This window comes from Narcine bancroftii, chromosome 6 (assembly GCF_036971445.1).
Source record: "Narcine bancroftii isolate sNarBan1 chromosome 6, sNarBan1.hap1, whole genome shotgun sequence".
Taxonomy (NCBI): domain Eukaryota; kingdom Metazoa; phylum Chordata; class Chondrichthyes; order Torpediniformes; family Narcinidae; genus Narcine; species Narcine bancroftii.
Window position 1 is genome coordinate 243,211,142 of NC_091474.1, and position 16,176 is coordinate 243,227,317.

Below are 16,176 nucleotides of genomic sequence, written 5' to 3' on the forward strand. Positions count from 1 at the left end.
ATAAATACAAGTGTTTGTCTTTGCTGCCCAGCTCCTAGAGCTGCTGTACGTTGGCCAGCTGGAGAACTGAGCATTTCTCCTTTAAGGAGTCCTGACATTGGCTCACAGTCAGTGAGTTGCTCAAAGCTTGTCACTCAACCGCTTTCTTGAAGGAAGGAAGTGATTCCAGAGGGACCGTTCTCACTCTACGGGTAAGGCTTAACATGAATTTGTTGCAATTGGGGTCCTTTAGTCTCTTTACTACCCACACCCCCATCCTAAAATAGGAGCAGGCAGGAATAATTAAAAAAAATGGTTTTCCTATTGTGCTTTTCCATAAGTGTCTTGCAAATCTTCCAGCTGAGTCAAACCTTTTGGAGGTTAGGCATTTGTAAAATTCCTGGAAACGGATATGAGGGAAATCTGTGTTGGCTGAGATATAATCTGAAGCTTGCATCCAGGAGGGTGGTGGAAACTAGACCAGTCAGAACTTTGGAAAGGGACTTGGGTAGGAACTTGAGGGCAACAGGGAACAGAGTGGGGAGGGGAGAAATCAAATGGGTGCGGGAGCTGGCAGAATAGTAGTCTCCTGTGGTACTGGTTCTTTGATGATACTAGTGGCAACCAATTTGTGCATTAGAAGCTCCCACAAACAATAACATGATCACGAACAGCGGGGCCACAAGCTCTTTGGCTCAAATGCCCATTTACGCTAATCTTGCTTTTCTCTGCCTCCAGATTCTGCCACTTACCCCTACAGTGGGGGAGCAACTTACAGCAACCAATTGAATGGAGAGAGGAACCAGATTGTTAACATTAATGAAGGAGAGGGGGTAGAAAAAGTGGATGGTAATCAAAGGAGTGAATGTGGTGGATATTTTCTAAAGTGTATATATTTCAATGCAAGGAGCATGTTAAGGTGGATGAGCTAAGAGCATGCATTGAAATGGAAATTTGATACTGTAGCCATCAGTGAAACTTGGTTGCAGGAGGGGCATGATTGGCAGCTAAATATTCCATAATTCCGTTGTTTTAGGTATGATAGAACAGGGGGAATAAAAGGTGGAGGAGTTGCATTGCTTGTTGAAGAAAACATTACGGCGATGGATTGGAGGGCTCATCCAGTGAGGCTATTTGGGTGGAGTTGAGGAATGGGAAGGGCATGAAAACACTGGGATTGATATAGGCCCTCTAATGGGCAGAGGGAATTAGAGGAGCATATTTGTAAGGAGATAACGTGCATGTGTGGTAAACGTAAGGTGGTGATTGTTGGAGATTTTAACTTTCCACACATTGACTGGGACGCCCATACTGTAAAAGGGCTGGATGGGTTGGAGTTTGTCAAATGTGTTCAGAAAAGGTTTCTAAATCAATACACAGAACTGACTAAAGAGGGGCAGTATTGGATCTCCTGTTTTGGAACAAGATAGATCAGGTGACAGAGTTTACCTACCCCAGCTGCACCATTTCATCTGATGCAAGGATCGACAAAGAGATAGACAACAGACTCGCCAAGGCAAATAGCGACTTTGGAAGACTACACAAAAGAGTCTGGAAAAACAACCATCTGAAGAAACACACAAAGATCAGCGTGTACAGAGCCGTTGTCATACCCACGCTCCTGTTCGGCTCCAAATCATGGGTCCTCTACCGGCATCACCTACGGCTACTGGAACGCTTCCATCAGCGCTGTCTCCGCTCCATCCTCAACATTCATTGGAATGACTTCATCACCAACATCGAAGTACCCGAGCTGGCAGAGTCCGGAAGCATCGAATCCACGCTGCTGAAGACCCAACTGCGCTGGGTGGGTCACGTCTCCAGAATGGAGGACCATCGCCCTCCCAAGATCGTGTTCTATGGCGAGCTCTCCACTGGCCACTGAGTCAGAGGTGCACCAAAGAAGAGGTACAAGGACTGCTTAAAGAAATCTCTTGGTTTCTGCCACATTGACCACCGCCAGTGAGCTGATCTCGCCTCCAACCGTGCATCTTGGCGCCTCACAGTTCGGCGGGAGGCAACCTCCTTTGAAGAAGACCGCAGAGCCCACCTCACTGACAAAAGACAAAGGAGGAAAAACCCAACACCCAACCCCAACCCACCAATTTTCCCTTGCAACCACTGCAACCGTGCCTGCCTGTCCCGCATCGGACTTGTCAGTCACCAACGAGCCTGCAGCAGACGTGGACATACCCCTCCATAAATCTTCGTCCGCGAAGCCAAGCCAAAGAAGAAAGATTTGTATTGGGGGACACTTTGGGTCCAGTGATCATCATACTATTAGTTTAATGGAGAAGGATAGGGCTGGGCCTAAGGTTGAGATTCTTGATTGGAACAAGACTAATTTCAAGGAGATGTGAAAGGATTTAGAAGGTGTGGATTGGGATCATTTATTTTCTGGGAAGGATGTAAGAGATGAATGGAGGATATTCAAAGGGGAAATTTTGAGAGTACAGAATCAGTATGTCCCTGTGAAGATTAAAGGATTAAAATAGAGGGAACCTTAGCTTTCAAGGGATATTGGGAATTTGTTTCAGAGGATGTGCACGATAGTTGTAGACAGTAGGGAATAAATGAGGTGCTTGAGGAGTAGGAGGAGTGCAAAAAAAATCTTCAGAAAGGCTCAAATAGATATGAGGCTGCTTTGGCAGGCAAGGTAAAAATAGATCCATAGGGTTTCTGGAGGTACAAAGGATAGTGGGGGATAAAATTTGGCCCCTTAAGGATCAGAGGGGTAGGTAATGTGAGGAGTCAGTAGAGAGGAGGGAAATTTTAAATGATTTTTATTTCTTCAGTATTCACTAAGGAAAGGAATATTGAGTCGGGTGAAGTCAGGAAAACTGGTAGTGAGGTCATGGAAAATGCACAAATTAATGAGGAGGTAGTGCTGGCTATTTTAAAGAGAATAAAGGTGGATACATCTCTAAGTCCTAACAAGATATTCCCATGGACCTTGAGGGAGGTTAGTGTACAAATGGTGGGGACTCTGACAGAAATATTTAAAATATCATTAGCTATGAGGGAGGTGCCGGAGGACTGGAGGGTGGCTTATGTTGTTCCACTCTTTTTTTAAAAAAAAAGCTCCAAAAGTAAACTTGTGAGTCTGACTTCGATGGTAGTGTTCTTAGAGATGGTATGTACAATTATTTGGATAGACAGGGATTGATTAGGTGTAGTCAACATGGTTTTGTTTGTGGTAGGTCATGTTTAACAAATCATAGAGTTTTTCAAGGAGGCTACTAAGGTTGACGAGGGGAAGGCTCTGGATATTGTCTATATGGACTTTAGTAAGGTCTTTGATGAGGTTCTGCGTAAGAGGTTAGTTAGGAGGGTTCAAGCATTAGGTGTTAATGTTGAAGTAGTGAAATGGATTCAACAATGAATGGTTGGATGGGAGATGCCAAATTTGTTTGTCAAATTGGTGACTAGTGAAGTGGCTCAGGGATCACTACTGGGTCTATTGTTTGTCATATATATTAATGATCTGCATGATAGCATGGTAAATTGGATAAGTAAGTATTGGTGGTGTTGAGGATAGAGTTGAATGTTTTCAAAGCTAGTAGTGGGATATGAGCCAGTTAGAAGAGTGGGCTAAAAGATGGCAGGTGGAGTTTAATACTGATAAGTGTGAGGAGCTACATTTTGGTAGGACAAAACAGGAAAGGTCATACACTTTGGTAGACAATTGAGGAGTGTAGTAGAACTCAAGGATTTAGGAATTCTGGTACATAATTCCCTGAAAGTGGAGTCACATGTAGATAGGTGAAAAAAACTTTTGGTATGTTAGCCTTCATAATAAATCAGAAATCAGAGTATTGAGTACAGGAGTTTGGATGTCATGTTGAAGTTGTATAAGGCTTTGGTAAGGTCAAATTTGTAATATTGTGTGCTGTTTTGGTCGCCGAATTATAGGAAGGATGTCAAACCAAATAGAGTGCAGAAAAGGTTTACAAGAATGTTGCCTGGATTTCAGGGTTTGAGTTACAGGGAAAGTTTAAACAGGCTGGGACTTTGTTCCCTGGAGCTTAGAAAATTGAAGAGTGATTTGATAGAGGTACTTAAAATTATGAGGGGGACAGATAGAGTCAATGTGGATAGGCTTTTTCCACTGAGAGTGGGGGAGATTCAAACAAGAGAACATGGATTGAGATTGCAGGGGGGAAAGTTTAGGGTAAACATGAGGGGGAATTTCTTCAATCAAGAGGGTGGAATGAGCTTCTGGCCAAAGTGGTAGATGCAGGCTCGATTTTAATGTTTAAGGAAAAGTTGGATAGGTGTATGGATGAGAGAAGTATGGAAGGTTATGGGCTGGGTGCGGGTCCAGGGGACCATGTGGGAGAAGGTGTTCGGCATGGACTAGAAGGACCAAACTGGGCTGCTCTGTGTTGTAATTGTTGTATGGACTGATAGGACGCAAGTGGAAGAGTTGTTCATCTCATCGGCAGTGATCTGAGATTAGTGGGAAGTGATTCCTTTCTGATCATCAGGAAAAGCTAATAATTGAACCTGGTGAGGCAGTTGTAGTGTCCACAGACAGTCTGCCCATGCCTCACTGGCTGCAGAAGTTGGAGGAAGAGGTTGCCTCTGTGCATTTTGGGATGGAGTGTACTTGAGGGTGTGTGACAACAGAGGGGAAGCTATGGGTGGTGTGATGCCAGTAGAACCAGGGAGGTTGAAGTTGATAACCCTGATTGTGGGGTGAGCTCCTCCTTGGAGAGTCCCAGACTGTAAGGGTCTGGAGGAAGGGGTCATAACATTGGTGCTAAAGACAGTGTTGCTCCAGCAGGGGAGGTGACAAGATGGTAAGTGGAAGTGATGGGGTCCCAACCCTGGTCTGGAGTGAGATGTGCTGAGGGATAGTGTGAGCGAAGAATGCGGTGGGGTTTTGCTAATGGGTTGGTGAGGAAGAGCGGTGTTGGATGAGAGGGATTGTACAAGACCCCTGACAAGACGAGGGAGTGCCCTAAGGATTTGGACATTTCTCCCACTGCACTCCCCTCAGCCCCTATCAGTTCAGGGACTCCAGGCTTGGAGATCTTGACCCCAGCTTGCATGTAACCAACAGCTGCTAAGAAAAGATGTTGATTCTGGAATGTCAGAGGCAGAAGGGAGAGGAGGGTCTCTGTTTGGACATTGAGTGGGTTGGTGAGAGTGACCTGAAATACTGTGATTAAACTGGAGAGCGTGCAGGGACTCTTTGGAAGAAAGGAGACTGTGGGATGATCTGGGAGAGGTTTACAAGACCATGAGGAGCGCAGGTCACGTGAATGCTCAGTCTTTTCCCGGGTTAGGGCAGTCTTTGAATAAAGGCCAATAGTTTAAGGAGAGAGAGAGAAACAAAAGTGGTAGAGACGGGTACAATTATAATGTTTCACAGATATTTTTATAGGTACTGTACATGGATCTTAACTAAAGGCAGGCAAACAGATCTAGCTCAGGTCGGTTATCATGTTTATTACATTTTTAATGTGCTATTGTATGACAATAAAAAGAACCTTAACCTTGTGGAAGGAAAGTATTCTTCCTGGAGCTTTGTGATTTTTATAAATGACCTTGTTGAAGAGGTGGAAGGATGGGTCATTAAGTTTGTGGATGACAGGAAGGAGTTGTGGATTGAGCTGAAGGTTATTGAAGGTTACAGAGGATATAAACACGATGCAAAGTTGGGCAGAAAAGTGGCAGATGGGGTTCAATCTGGATGTGTGAGGTGATGCATTTTGGACGGACAAACCAGAAGGCTGAGTACAGGGATAATGGTCAGTTACTTAAGAGTGTGGATGAACAGAGTGGTGTTCAAATCCATACATCCCTCAAGGTCGCCGCATAGGTTGATAGGATAGTTAAGAAGGCCTATGGGATGCTGGGATTCATTAATAGGGGGATTGAATTCAGGAGTCGAGAGTAGATTTGCAACTCTATAAATCTCTGTTAAGATCATACTTGAGGTATTATGTTCAGTTCTGGTCACCTCATTATAGGAAGGAGATGGAAAGGGTGCAGAGATTTACCAGGATGTTGCCTGGATTAGAAAATAAGTCTTAGGAGGTAAGGTTAGCAGAGCTGGGACTTTTATCTTTGCAGCATAGAAGGATGAGGGGAGAATTGATAGAAGTGTACAAGATTATGAAAGGCATAGGGTGGACAGCCAGTGCCTGTTTCCCAGGGCAGGATCAGCAAACCCCAGAGGACGTAAGTACAAAGTTAAGGGAGGGAAGTTTAGGGGAGACATCAGGGTAAGTTTTTTTTTACATAGAGTTGTGGGTGCCTGGAATGCCTGGCCAAGGATGGTAATGGAGGTTGAAACGGGGATTTAAGAGACGCCTAGATGAAAGAAAAATGGAGAGTTATGGGCTATGGAGGGTCTGGTACTTTTTTTTTGTGGAAGGATTATGTAGGGTTGGCTCAACATGCTCTGTAATCTTGGTCAGCATGAGTGAGTTGAGCAGAAGACCCTGTTTTTGTGCTGGATGTCTATGATTGAGTAAGTGAGAATGGGGAATAAGCTGAAGGGGTTGAGTGAGTGAGGGCAGTATTGTGCCTGCTGCCCTCCCTTCATTGTGGATAAAGGGCTTGCTGTCCCTGGCTGGGTGAGGTGTGATGCTGGGGTGGCCTCTGCTTTGACTGCTTTCTTTGGGTCTTTTGCGCAGCTGAAGGTTGAAGAGAAGGCCGAAGATGGCAGGTGACGTTGCCATGTTGGTCAGGGGCCTGGCCAAGCTGAGCCAGGCCATTGTGGAGACCCGTACCACGCAGATGCGCGCCACAGTGTCAAGCAGCGAGGCAATGGCGGTGGCCAGAGATTTGCAGGCATCTGCTGAGGATTTCGTCAACGCAGCAGTGGGCAAGGCAGAGGTATGAACACTTGTGGCCTACAGGGATCACTGGTGCATTTGGCATTTGTTGCCCGTACCTTGCTGCCCTCGACAAGGTGTGGCTGAGTTTCCTCCTTGGACCTAGTGCTTCTGGCAAATGTGCTGTCACAGTGCCATCTGGGAGACTGTTCCAGGATATGGGCTGTAAAGGAACTGGGTAGATTGGTGTGGGACGCAGGTGACTCTGCATTGCAGGCAAGGATATTCCCAATGAGACACGCGAGCAAAATTAGGCCATTCAGCCTGTTAAATCTGCCCCGCCATTCTATCACGACTATTCTTTTCAACCCCATTCTCCTGCCTTCTCACCGTAACCCTTGATTCCCTTCATAATCAAGCACACCTATCTTAACTATACCCAATGACTTGGTCTCAACTGCTGTCCATGGCAACAAATTCTACAGATTCACCATCTTCTGGGTAAAAAAATTCCTCATCTCTGTTCGAAAGGGAGATTTTTGTATTCTGAGGCTTGTTTTCAGTCTCCCCTGGCATAGGAAACATCCTCTCCACGTCTACTTCATCCAGTTGTCTCACATTTCAATGGATTTCAATGAGATCCTCCACCCTCATTCTTCTAAACTCCAGCGTATACAGTTCCAGAGTTATCAAACGCCCCTCGTATAACTTTTTCATTCCAGGACTTATTCTTGTGAATGTTTGCTGGATCCTTCTCTAATGCCAACACATCCTTCCTTAGATAAGGACCAAAAACTGCTCCCAATCCTCCGAATGGCCTGACCAATGCCTTGCAAATCCTCAGTGTTACATCTCAGCTTTGTATTCCCTCCCGCTCAAAATGAATGCCTGGCATTGCATTTGTCTTCCTTACCATTGACTCCACTTGCAGGTTGACCTTTAGGGAACCTGGTGTGAGGACTCCCAAGTCCCTCTCCACCTTTCATTGGCCTCTTAGAAAATAGTCTCCACCTTGTACCTACTGCCCTTGTCTCTTGGTGGTGGAGGTCATTGGTTTTGGTGGATAACTGCAGCTGGGATGCATTGTCTGCCAGTGGTGGATGGAAGGAATGCTTGGGATGGTTGGTAAGGTGCCAGTTATCTGGGCAACTTTGTCCTGGGTGGTATTGGAGCTACACTCATCTGAGTGGCAGACATTTTGTTGTGGATGATCCCCAGATTACTGCTGACTGTGAGGGATACCCTTTGCACCTCAGATGTGCGTGTTAAATAAATAAATGTATGTCTGCCTGCTTGCAGTTGCTTGCTAATCTGTTGATGTGACTTCTGTCCCAGGAATTTAGGTTGCACCAGGAAGGCATCATTGAAACTGAGGAGGATTCCTCTTTGAAGTCCGATTCCTCTGGCCAGCCCTTGGACTCGAAGACGGCAGAGGTGGCTTCCAGTGACCCTGCAACCTTTGACATCCTGTCCCCCAGGAAGGAGGGTGTGCACTTTGGGCAGCCGAGCCCACCCTTCCCATCTGTGGCTCAGAGGCGGTTCTTTCATCAAGACCACCGCTCCGTCAGTGGGCTGACGGCGGAGGACATTGATAAGGCTCGAGAGGCCAAAGTGAGCCCAGCGGACAAGCCCTACAGGCAGATGGTGAGTTAAATTTCTCCCATCCTTTCTCATGCCCTCCTCCCCCCAAACTGTTAGCTGATCTGGTGCCATTACTGCAGGCTTCTGGGCGTTCCTTGCCAGCATTGGGGTTGCTGTTTAAAGAAACGTGATGTTTGTGTTCCATGGCTGTCTTTGGGATGACGTGGAGGGTGTAATTCTAGAGCTGGACGCTGCTATGACTCTGCACGGTGTGACCAATGCAGCAGCTGCTGTGATGTGAAGAAAACAACCTGCTGGAGGAACTCGGCGAGTTGAGCAGTATCAGTGGGAGAAAAAGGATGGTTGATATTTTGGGCTGGAGCCTTCTGTAAGGAGGGGTCCCACTTTCTTCCCCCCACTGACCCACTGAGTTCCTTTAGCAGGTTGTTCTTTGCTTTGGATTCCAGCATCTCCTTCTTTCAGTGGCCATCTATTTTAATTCCACAAACCATTGCCACACCGATATGTCTGTCCACGGCCTCATGCACTGCCAAACTGAGGCCACCTGCAAATTGGAGAAACAACACCATCTGGGCACTCTCCAACCAGATAGCATTAACATTGACCTCCAATTTCCATTAACCCCCTCTCTCAAGTCTCTCTATTTCCCCTACCTTTTTATTCAGGTGCTGGCTGATTTTTGCTTCTACCTTATGAAGGGCTCAGGTCTGAAACATTGGTTACCTTTTACTTTGTGTGAATGCTGCGTGACCTGTTGAATTTCTCCACCACACTTGAATGTGTAGTCTCTTGTGTGCCCCAGTTGTTATTCATGTACCTCCTTTGCTGTAGTGATGTGTTATGGCCTTTATCAATGGTGAGAGATTCCAAGTAGTGTGCCATCCATGTCAAGTGTGTGTAATGTGCATGCGGCATGGAAACATCCTTTGTGCAGACATCAAACCGAAGCACGTGTTCTTCTTCCTGTGTTCCTGTCAACTCCCTCCAGCGTCTGCCATTTGCCCACACACTGGGAACAATTTACAGCATCCAATTAATCCACCACCAACCCACACACCTTTGGATTGTGGGAGAGGGTACAGAGATTTACCAGTATGTTGCTTTGATTGGAGAAGGTATTTTATGAAGCAAGGTTGACAGAGCTAGGGCTTTTCTCTTTGGAGAACATTAGATGAGAGGTAACTTGATAAGATTATGAGAGGCTGAGATCTGGTGGGCAACTAGCACTTTATTCGTGGGATGGTTTGAGTCTGTGAGGAGTTTGTACATTTTTCCCATGACTGTGTGGGTTTCCTCCAGGTGTTTTGGTTTCTCCACATCCTTCAAAACATACAGGTTTGTAATTGGGTGGCAGGGGTTCATGGGCAGAAAGGGCCTGTAACTGTGCTTTGTTTAAATTTAAAATTTAAATATCAGAGGATATCTGTTTAAGATGAGGGGAGAAAAGTTTAGAGGAGTCATCAAGGGTGATTTTTTATGAAAAGTGTGGTAGGTGCCTGGAATGCATTGCAGAGGATAGTGGTGGAGATTGGTACAATAGGGACATTCAAAAGACTGAGGCGGCAGGCACATGGATGCAAGAAAAAATAAGGGTTAATGGTGTGAGGTAGAGAAATGTTAGATTGATGGTGGAATAGGTTTATATAGGTTGGCACAACGTAATGGGCTGAAGGACCTGGATTATGCTGTGATGTTCTGTGTTCAACTGGGGGTGGGGTCGGAACCCATCTAATCACAGGGATAATGTGACAAACAGCACCGGAGGTCGGGATCGAACCTACATCTCTGGGGCTGTAATCATTGGACCACTGTGCTGGGCATGTACAGGGTATTGCCTAGGTGTGTGTGAGGAGCTGTAGGGAAGGCTCAATGCGTTTGGTGGCAATGGTGTGAATTTGCAGATGTTTAATGACCGAAGCCAGCTAGTATCCTTCCTTCTGCCCTGTAGGTTTCTTGCTTAACTAGTTCTTTCTGGTGCTGAATGGATTTGGTGACCTGGATTTGGCAGTGAGTGTAGACATTCACTGGATCCCTGCCTCTCTTGACCTGTATCTGGTGTGTAGTTGACAAACCATTGCATGGTGGTGTCTGCCCCATCGCCTGGTCACTTTAGCTCAGGATCAACTTAAATACTTGAGGCTGCCTTAAATTGGGTGAGCTGATAGTTGTTGACGCATCACGGCCTTGGCACATAACTCCAATTTGGGAGAAATTATTTTTTGGTGACTGCCAACAACTGAGTCAAATCCCATTTTGACTTATGGAATTAATTTTAATTTTGCCAGTAGCTTTTGTGAAAGCTGTGGAGAAGGTAGTGATGGAAGAAGGTTCAGAAAGAGTAATGAAAATTAATGCTGTAAGTAAGGTGACAAAGACTCTGATTTTGTGACGTGAGATGTGACGTAAAAGTTTATTGTCATTACATAAGTACTCTGCACAGACACATCAAAATTCATGGCTGCAGCTGTACAGGAACGTAATATAGTGTGAAGGTTTGATGAGGGAGAGAGTTGATTTGATCTGGAATGCCATCTATATGGACAGTGGAATCTTTTAAAAATCTGCTTGGTTAATGGTTTATAAGAGAACATTTTTTTTACAAGGTTCTGGAACACAGCCAAGGAACGAGGTGGCAACACCTAGTACAGACATCCAGGGTCGAACAACCTCTCTTTGTGCTATAATGTTGGTATGCTACTCCCAAATGTACACCCTACTGTCTGAGATGGACCGGGTTGCGATAGAGATTGTGGTCTGGGGTCCTTCTCAGTCCAGTCTGGCGTGCATGGACCCTCCCCCGGATACAATAGCTGGGAAGGAGGAAGTCCATTGGTCTCAGCAGCAAGGATCCAGCCAGTGCCAGGCTGATAATTCTGAGGGCTGGGATGATTGAGTTCAGAGTTAAAAACTCTGCGTCAACAACTATCAGCTCACCCAGACTCTTGTTGCAACAAGGTTGAGAGAACATTTGCAACTGGGGAACAGGAGGTAGAGTAGGTGGAATTTGTTCTGATCTCCTCTCACAAACCAAAGATGTGTGGGTTGGCAGGTTAATTGGACACTTCAAATAGTGCCTAGTGTGGCTGAGTGGCAGATTATGGAAAGGGTAGAAGGAAATGCCAGAGGGAATAAATTGAAGGGGCACTGGGACTAAAGGGATTACACTCTTCTGGGAGTGGAGTGGATGCAGTAGATTTGTATTGTGATCAGTAGTCCCAATTAGTCATCAGTATAAATAGGCAAATTGTGATGAGAAGTCTGAGGTCATCTCCTGTACTGTTTGTGGAACTGAAGCAGTCCATGATTGGAGAGACAACTGTTCATGGAGAAGTGTGTCTCTGCTTGTGTCAGCTGTGTTCGGGAGTTGGGGGGGGGGGGGGGAAGCACTGGGGCCTTTCTAGAGAAGACATTGCATAAAGGACAAACGAACACTTTGTCAGCAGGCGGGATTCTGGAATGCCTTGAATTTACTTGGGCACTGTCCTCCTCACGGCATGGGGATTGCTGGACAATGAAGTGTGCAAGAATGGAAGAGGATGAGAAAATAGGAGCAGGCGTAGGCTACCCAGCCCCCCCAAGCATTGAATGGGAGAGCAAGCGTTTCACAGAACATGGAACATTACAGCACAGTTCAAGACCTTTGGTCCACAAGGTTGTGCTGACCTAAAAATACCTGCTTCCCAACAATCTAATCCTTCCCAATCTCAGACCTCTATTTTTCTTGCATCCATGTGCCCATCTCAGTCTTTTAAATGTCCCTATTGTACCAGCCTCCACCACCAACCCCCAGTAATGTATTCCAGGCACCCACCACTCTGTAGAAAACCTACCTCTGATGTCTCCTCAGAATGTTCCTGCTCTTCAACTGATGTCCTCTGGATGTTGGTGGTCACTCTACCCCAATCTTCTTTGATCCAGATTCCCATAGACCTCGATTTCATCATCTCAAAAACTGATCTACCTCCACTTTAAATAGTTTTAATGATCTGGCCTCCATGACTGCCAAAGAGTTCCTGAGATTTAACCTTGGTTTTAAGTGATCAGCCCTTGTCTTAAATCTGTATCCTCATTCAAGAACTCTCCCATCAGGGAAGGCATTCCAGTCTTTCCTAATGGTGGACCTTTGGATCTTTTTCAGTGAGATCACCCCTCATCTAAAGTCCAAAGAATATAAATGTTACCTTTAAGCCTACCTTGAGAGGGCAATCCCCTAGTGTCTGGAACTTGCAACTCTACAAATCTGTAGTGAGACCACACTTAAAATATTATGTTCAATACTTGTCCCTCATTATGGCAAGGATGTAGAAGCCATGGAAAAGGTGCAAAGGAGATTTACCAGGATGTTGACTGGATTGGAAAATGTCTTGTGAAGCAAAGTTAGCAGAGCTGGGACTTTTCTCTCCGGAGCGCAGAAGGATGAGATGAGACTTAATAGAGGTCTACAAGATTCTGATGCATAGATAAGGTGGACAGCCAGTGCCTGTTTCCCAGAGCAGGAATAGCAAACATTGGGGAACTTCTCGACAAAGTGAAAGGAGGAGAGATATCAGGTGTAAGTTTTTTTCAAGAGTTATGGGTACCTGGAATGCCTTGCTGGGGGTGGTTCTTAGACAGGTACAGGGATGAAAGAAAAACTGTTATGAGGTAGGAAGAGTTTAGTACTTTTTGGTGGGAATATATAGGTTGGCACAACATCGAAGGCTGAAAGACCAATATTGTGCTGTAATGTTCTTTGTTCTGCTTCCAATGCTGACATGTCCTCCCTAGGGTGTAGTCAGGTGTAGTGTTGGAGCCCAGGCAATCTGGTTGTGCACTGCAAACACCAGATTGAAAATGACCCAGATTAATGGTTTAGTAGGAGGAAATTGGAGGAAATCTGTGAGCCGAGCAGCATTCATGGAAGAAAATGCCCAAGACTAGTTGAAGAGCTCTGGCCTGAAACGATGACTATTTTTTTTTCTCTCAGTGATGCTGCTTCTCCAGCAGGTTGTGTTTTGCCAGGATTTGAATCCTGCACAGTCAGCAAGGAGTTTGTACATTCTCCCTGTGTCTGTGTGGGTTTCTTTGGGTGCTCCAGTTGGAAAAAAATAATTTCAGTTTTATTTTCAACCACACCAAAGTTCTGTGTGAAAGTTTTGTTTTGCCTGCAGTCCAGCTAAACATTCCATACATAGCACAGCAGGTGAGACACAGTGCAGAAGCAGAGTTACTGAGAGAAATCGGTTGATACAGGGCAAAGGCAACCTCATTTTACTGGTGTGAAGTTCATTCAGGAGTCTGATAATGGCTTTTAATTTGCTGAATGACTGCGCTCATGTGAATCTTGATTTTTTTGGGGGGGGGTTGGATGAGTCTTTTAATCTGCTGAATGACTGCGCTCATGTGAATCCTGATTTTTTTTTTGGGGGGGTGGGGGTTGGATGAGTCTTTTAATCTGCTGGCTGCTTTTCTGATATAAGTGGAAGGGGAAGGAGGTTTTGCATGATGGTCTAAGCCATGTTTGCAACTTTCCCCTGCTCCCTTCGAGCAAAAGCAAGGGTGTTCTTCCCCTTAATTTACATCTAGTAAATTAGATGTAGGAGTAGAATTAGGCCATTTGGCCCATTGACTCTGCTCTGCCATTCAAATCACACTGACACATTTTTCCTCTCAACTCCATTCTCCTTCCTTCTCCCCATAACTTTTGACATCATTAATCAAAAACCTGTTGACCTCCGCTTAAATTTACCCAATAACTTGGCCTCCACAGCTGTCTGTGGCAACAGATTCCTTAGATTCACCACCCTCTGGTTAAAGAAACCTTTTCATCTCTATTCTAAAGAGTCATCCCCTTTATTCTGAGGCTGTGCCCTCTGGTCCATACTCTCCCACTGATGAAAACATCACTCCACATCCACTCTGTCCAGCCCTTTCAATATTCAGTATGTTCTGCTGAGATCGTCTTCATCCTTCTCAACTCCAGTGAGTACAGGCACAGATTTATTGCCCTCTGGCAGAAGAAATTCCTCCATCTCTGTTCTGAAGGGATGTCCTTTTAATTTGAGGCTGTGTTCTCTGGCCTTCAATTCTTCCACATCTACTCGATCCAAAACTCTCCACCAATGCCTCAGAACCAGTCAGTAGCGAATGGGAGCTCGCTGCACGCACGTCGGCTGCTGCCTTTCCCAGGTTGCAGCGGGGACTGATCTTTACTGCCTGATGTGCCGAGGTTGTGGTGGAGTCCTGTGCAAGGGGAGACTCCAGACCCCCAGCTCTACTCACCATCTGTTTTGTTTCCCCAGCTGAGTGAGCGGGCACGGGAGCGAAAGGTTCCATCCACCAGGATTGGTCGGCTGGCCACATTTGGAGGTAAAGCTTTTCATTCCTTTCTTCATCTGGCATGCTGTTTTGCTGTTTTATTCTCTGCCCACTGCCAATCAATCAACCCTGCAGTCAGTCAGAATTTAGTTGTAGTTGGGCCAAAGGGGAATGGTAGGTGTTTGTAAAATCCTCGATCCGATCTGGGGCCAGAATTAAAATAGAATGAAATGGCCATCCTTTGAGTTTTTTTAATCTTCGACACCTGTGGTGTCATTGAGTCACCCAGCCCAGGAGCACACCCTTCTGCCCATCATATCCTCTGTCTCTGCTAAAGCAGGAAATGACCTGCTGGAGCAGCTCAATGGCTCAAGCAGGAGGAGGAAATGGTCAACATTTTGGGGAATTCCTCTCCCATTCACTGATGCTGTTTGACCTGCTGAGTTCATCCAGCGGGTTGTTGTTCCTCACTGCGATATCTGTCGACTCCTGTTTCCACTGTATCCATCCACACCCTCCTTCAGTGCCTCTTCTATCTCCTCATGCCTCAGTAACTGCTGCTTCGTCTGAATCCTTCTCCAATGTTGTGGGAGTATCCTCCTGCAGCCCTCCCCAGGCAGTGCATTCCAGATTCCATCACCCTCGTATCCCTTCCGAATCCTTTACTCTGGCTCTAGATGCTTATGCTGAGTGTCTTGTTACTGTCTCTTGTACCTCGTATTCCTCTGCTCCAACGAAACAGACCCACCTCGCTCCATCCAAGGCAAGATGCTAGTCCATCTTCTCCAGTGTAACCATTCCCTCCTTATTCTAGATTCATTTTATTCCCATGTAATAATATAGACAAGGATGTAGTATTATGCACTTTGCCTGCTTTTAGGCAGATAAAGTTGCTGTGAGCATTGTCTTGCAGTGAGAGAAGGAGAAGCAAAGAGAATCCCTTCAGAGACTGAGTGTCAGTGGACTTGCCTCCAGCATTCCTGGAGCCCCTGCAGCTGAATAGACCCATTTGATCCATTGGCAACCCAAGCTCCAGATCCAAATTTTGAGCAGACAGCCTTCAACACCTGAGGCTCTTCTTCCCCTCAGCACCCACTCGAATGCTGGTCCTGATATCTGGTTTCCAGAGCCAGTCTCCAGCAGCCTGTGTATGTGTCCTACAGCCATAAGTGACCAGCAGCCTGACTAGGCCCTTCTGCCAATGAGCCCCTCCAATTCGTGGGAGTTGGTCGCGAGCATCCCTGGGTGACAGACCTGCCCCACTCCCTCCCCGTCAGTAGAGTCCAGGTTGACACACGCTAGTGACTCTCCTCCAGCCTCAGCTGCGTCATTAGCTTACGTCAAGCGTCAGCGATGCTTGATGCAATAAAAAGAGTGCCCTCGTGTCCCATGTCGGAGGGGTGGACAATGTTAATGACAGCAGCCCCCCCCCCCCTGGCTGAACGAGCCCCCTGTAACTCATTAATATCCCCCTCTAACATGCGTTCTGACCCTGAGCTCCTCGTTGGTC

General features: G+C 46.1%; 1 protein-coding gene across 4 annotated transcripts in view; it reads left to right on the plus strand.

The window, feature by feature from the left end:
* Positions 1-16,176, plus strand: part of LOC138737197 (atypical kinase COQ8A, mitochondrial-like) — a 78,497-nt gene that overhangs the window by 12,175 nt on the left and 50,146 nt on the right. Inside the window, exons 1-5 of one of the 4 annotated variants that reach the window (XM_069887848.1) lie at positions 32-191; positions 718-828; positions 6,627-6,828; positions 8,103-8,411; positions 14,651-14,717. In XM_069887848.1, coding sequence (XP_069743949.1) covers positions 6,652-6,828; positions 8,103-8,411; positions 14,651-14,717 — 553 coding nt within the window. In that variant the 5' untranslated portion in view covers positions 32-191; positions 718-828; positions 6,627-6,651. Of the gene's footprint in view, positions 1-31; positions 192-717; positions 829-6,626; positions 6,829-8,102; positions 8,412-14,650; positions 14,718-16,176 lie in introns of those variants that run through there. The other 3 variants (XM_069887852.1, XM_069887851.1, XM_069887849.1) reach the window with 3 other exon arrangements.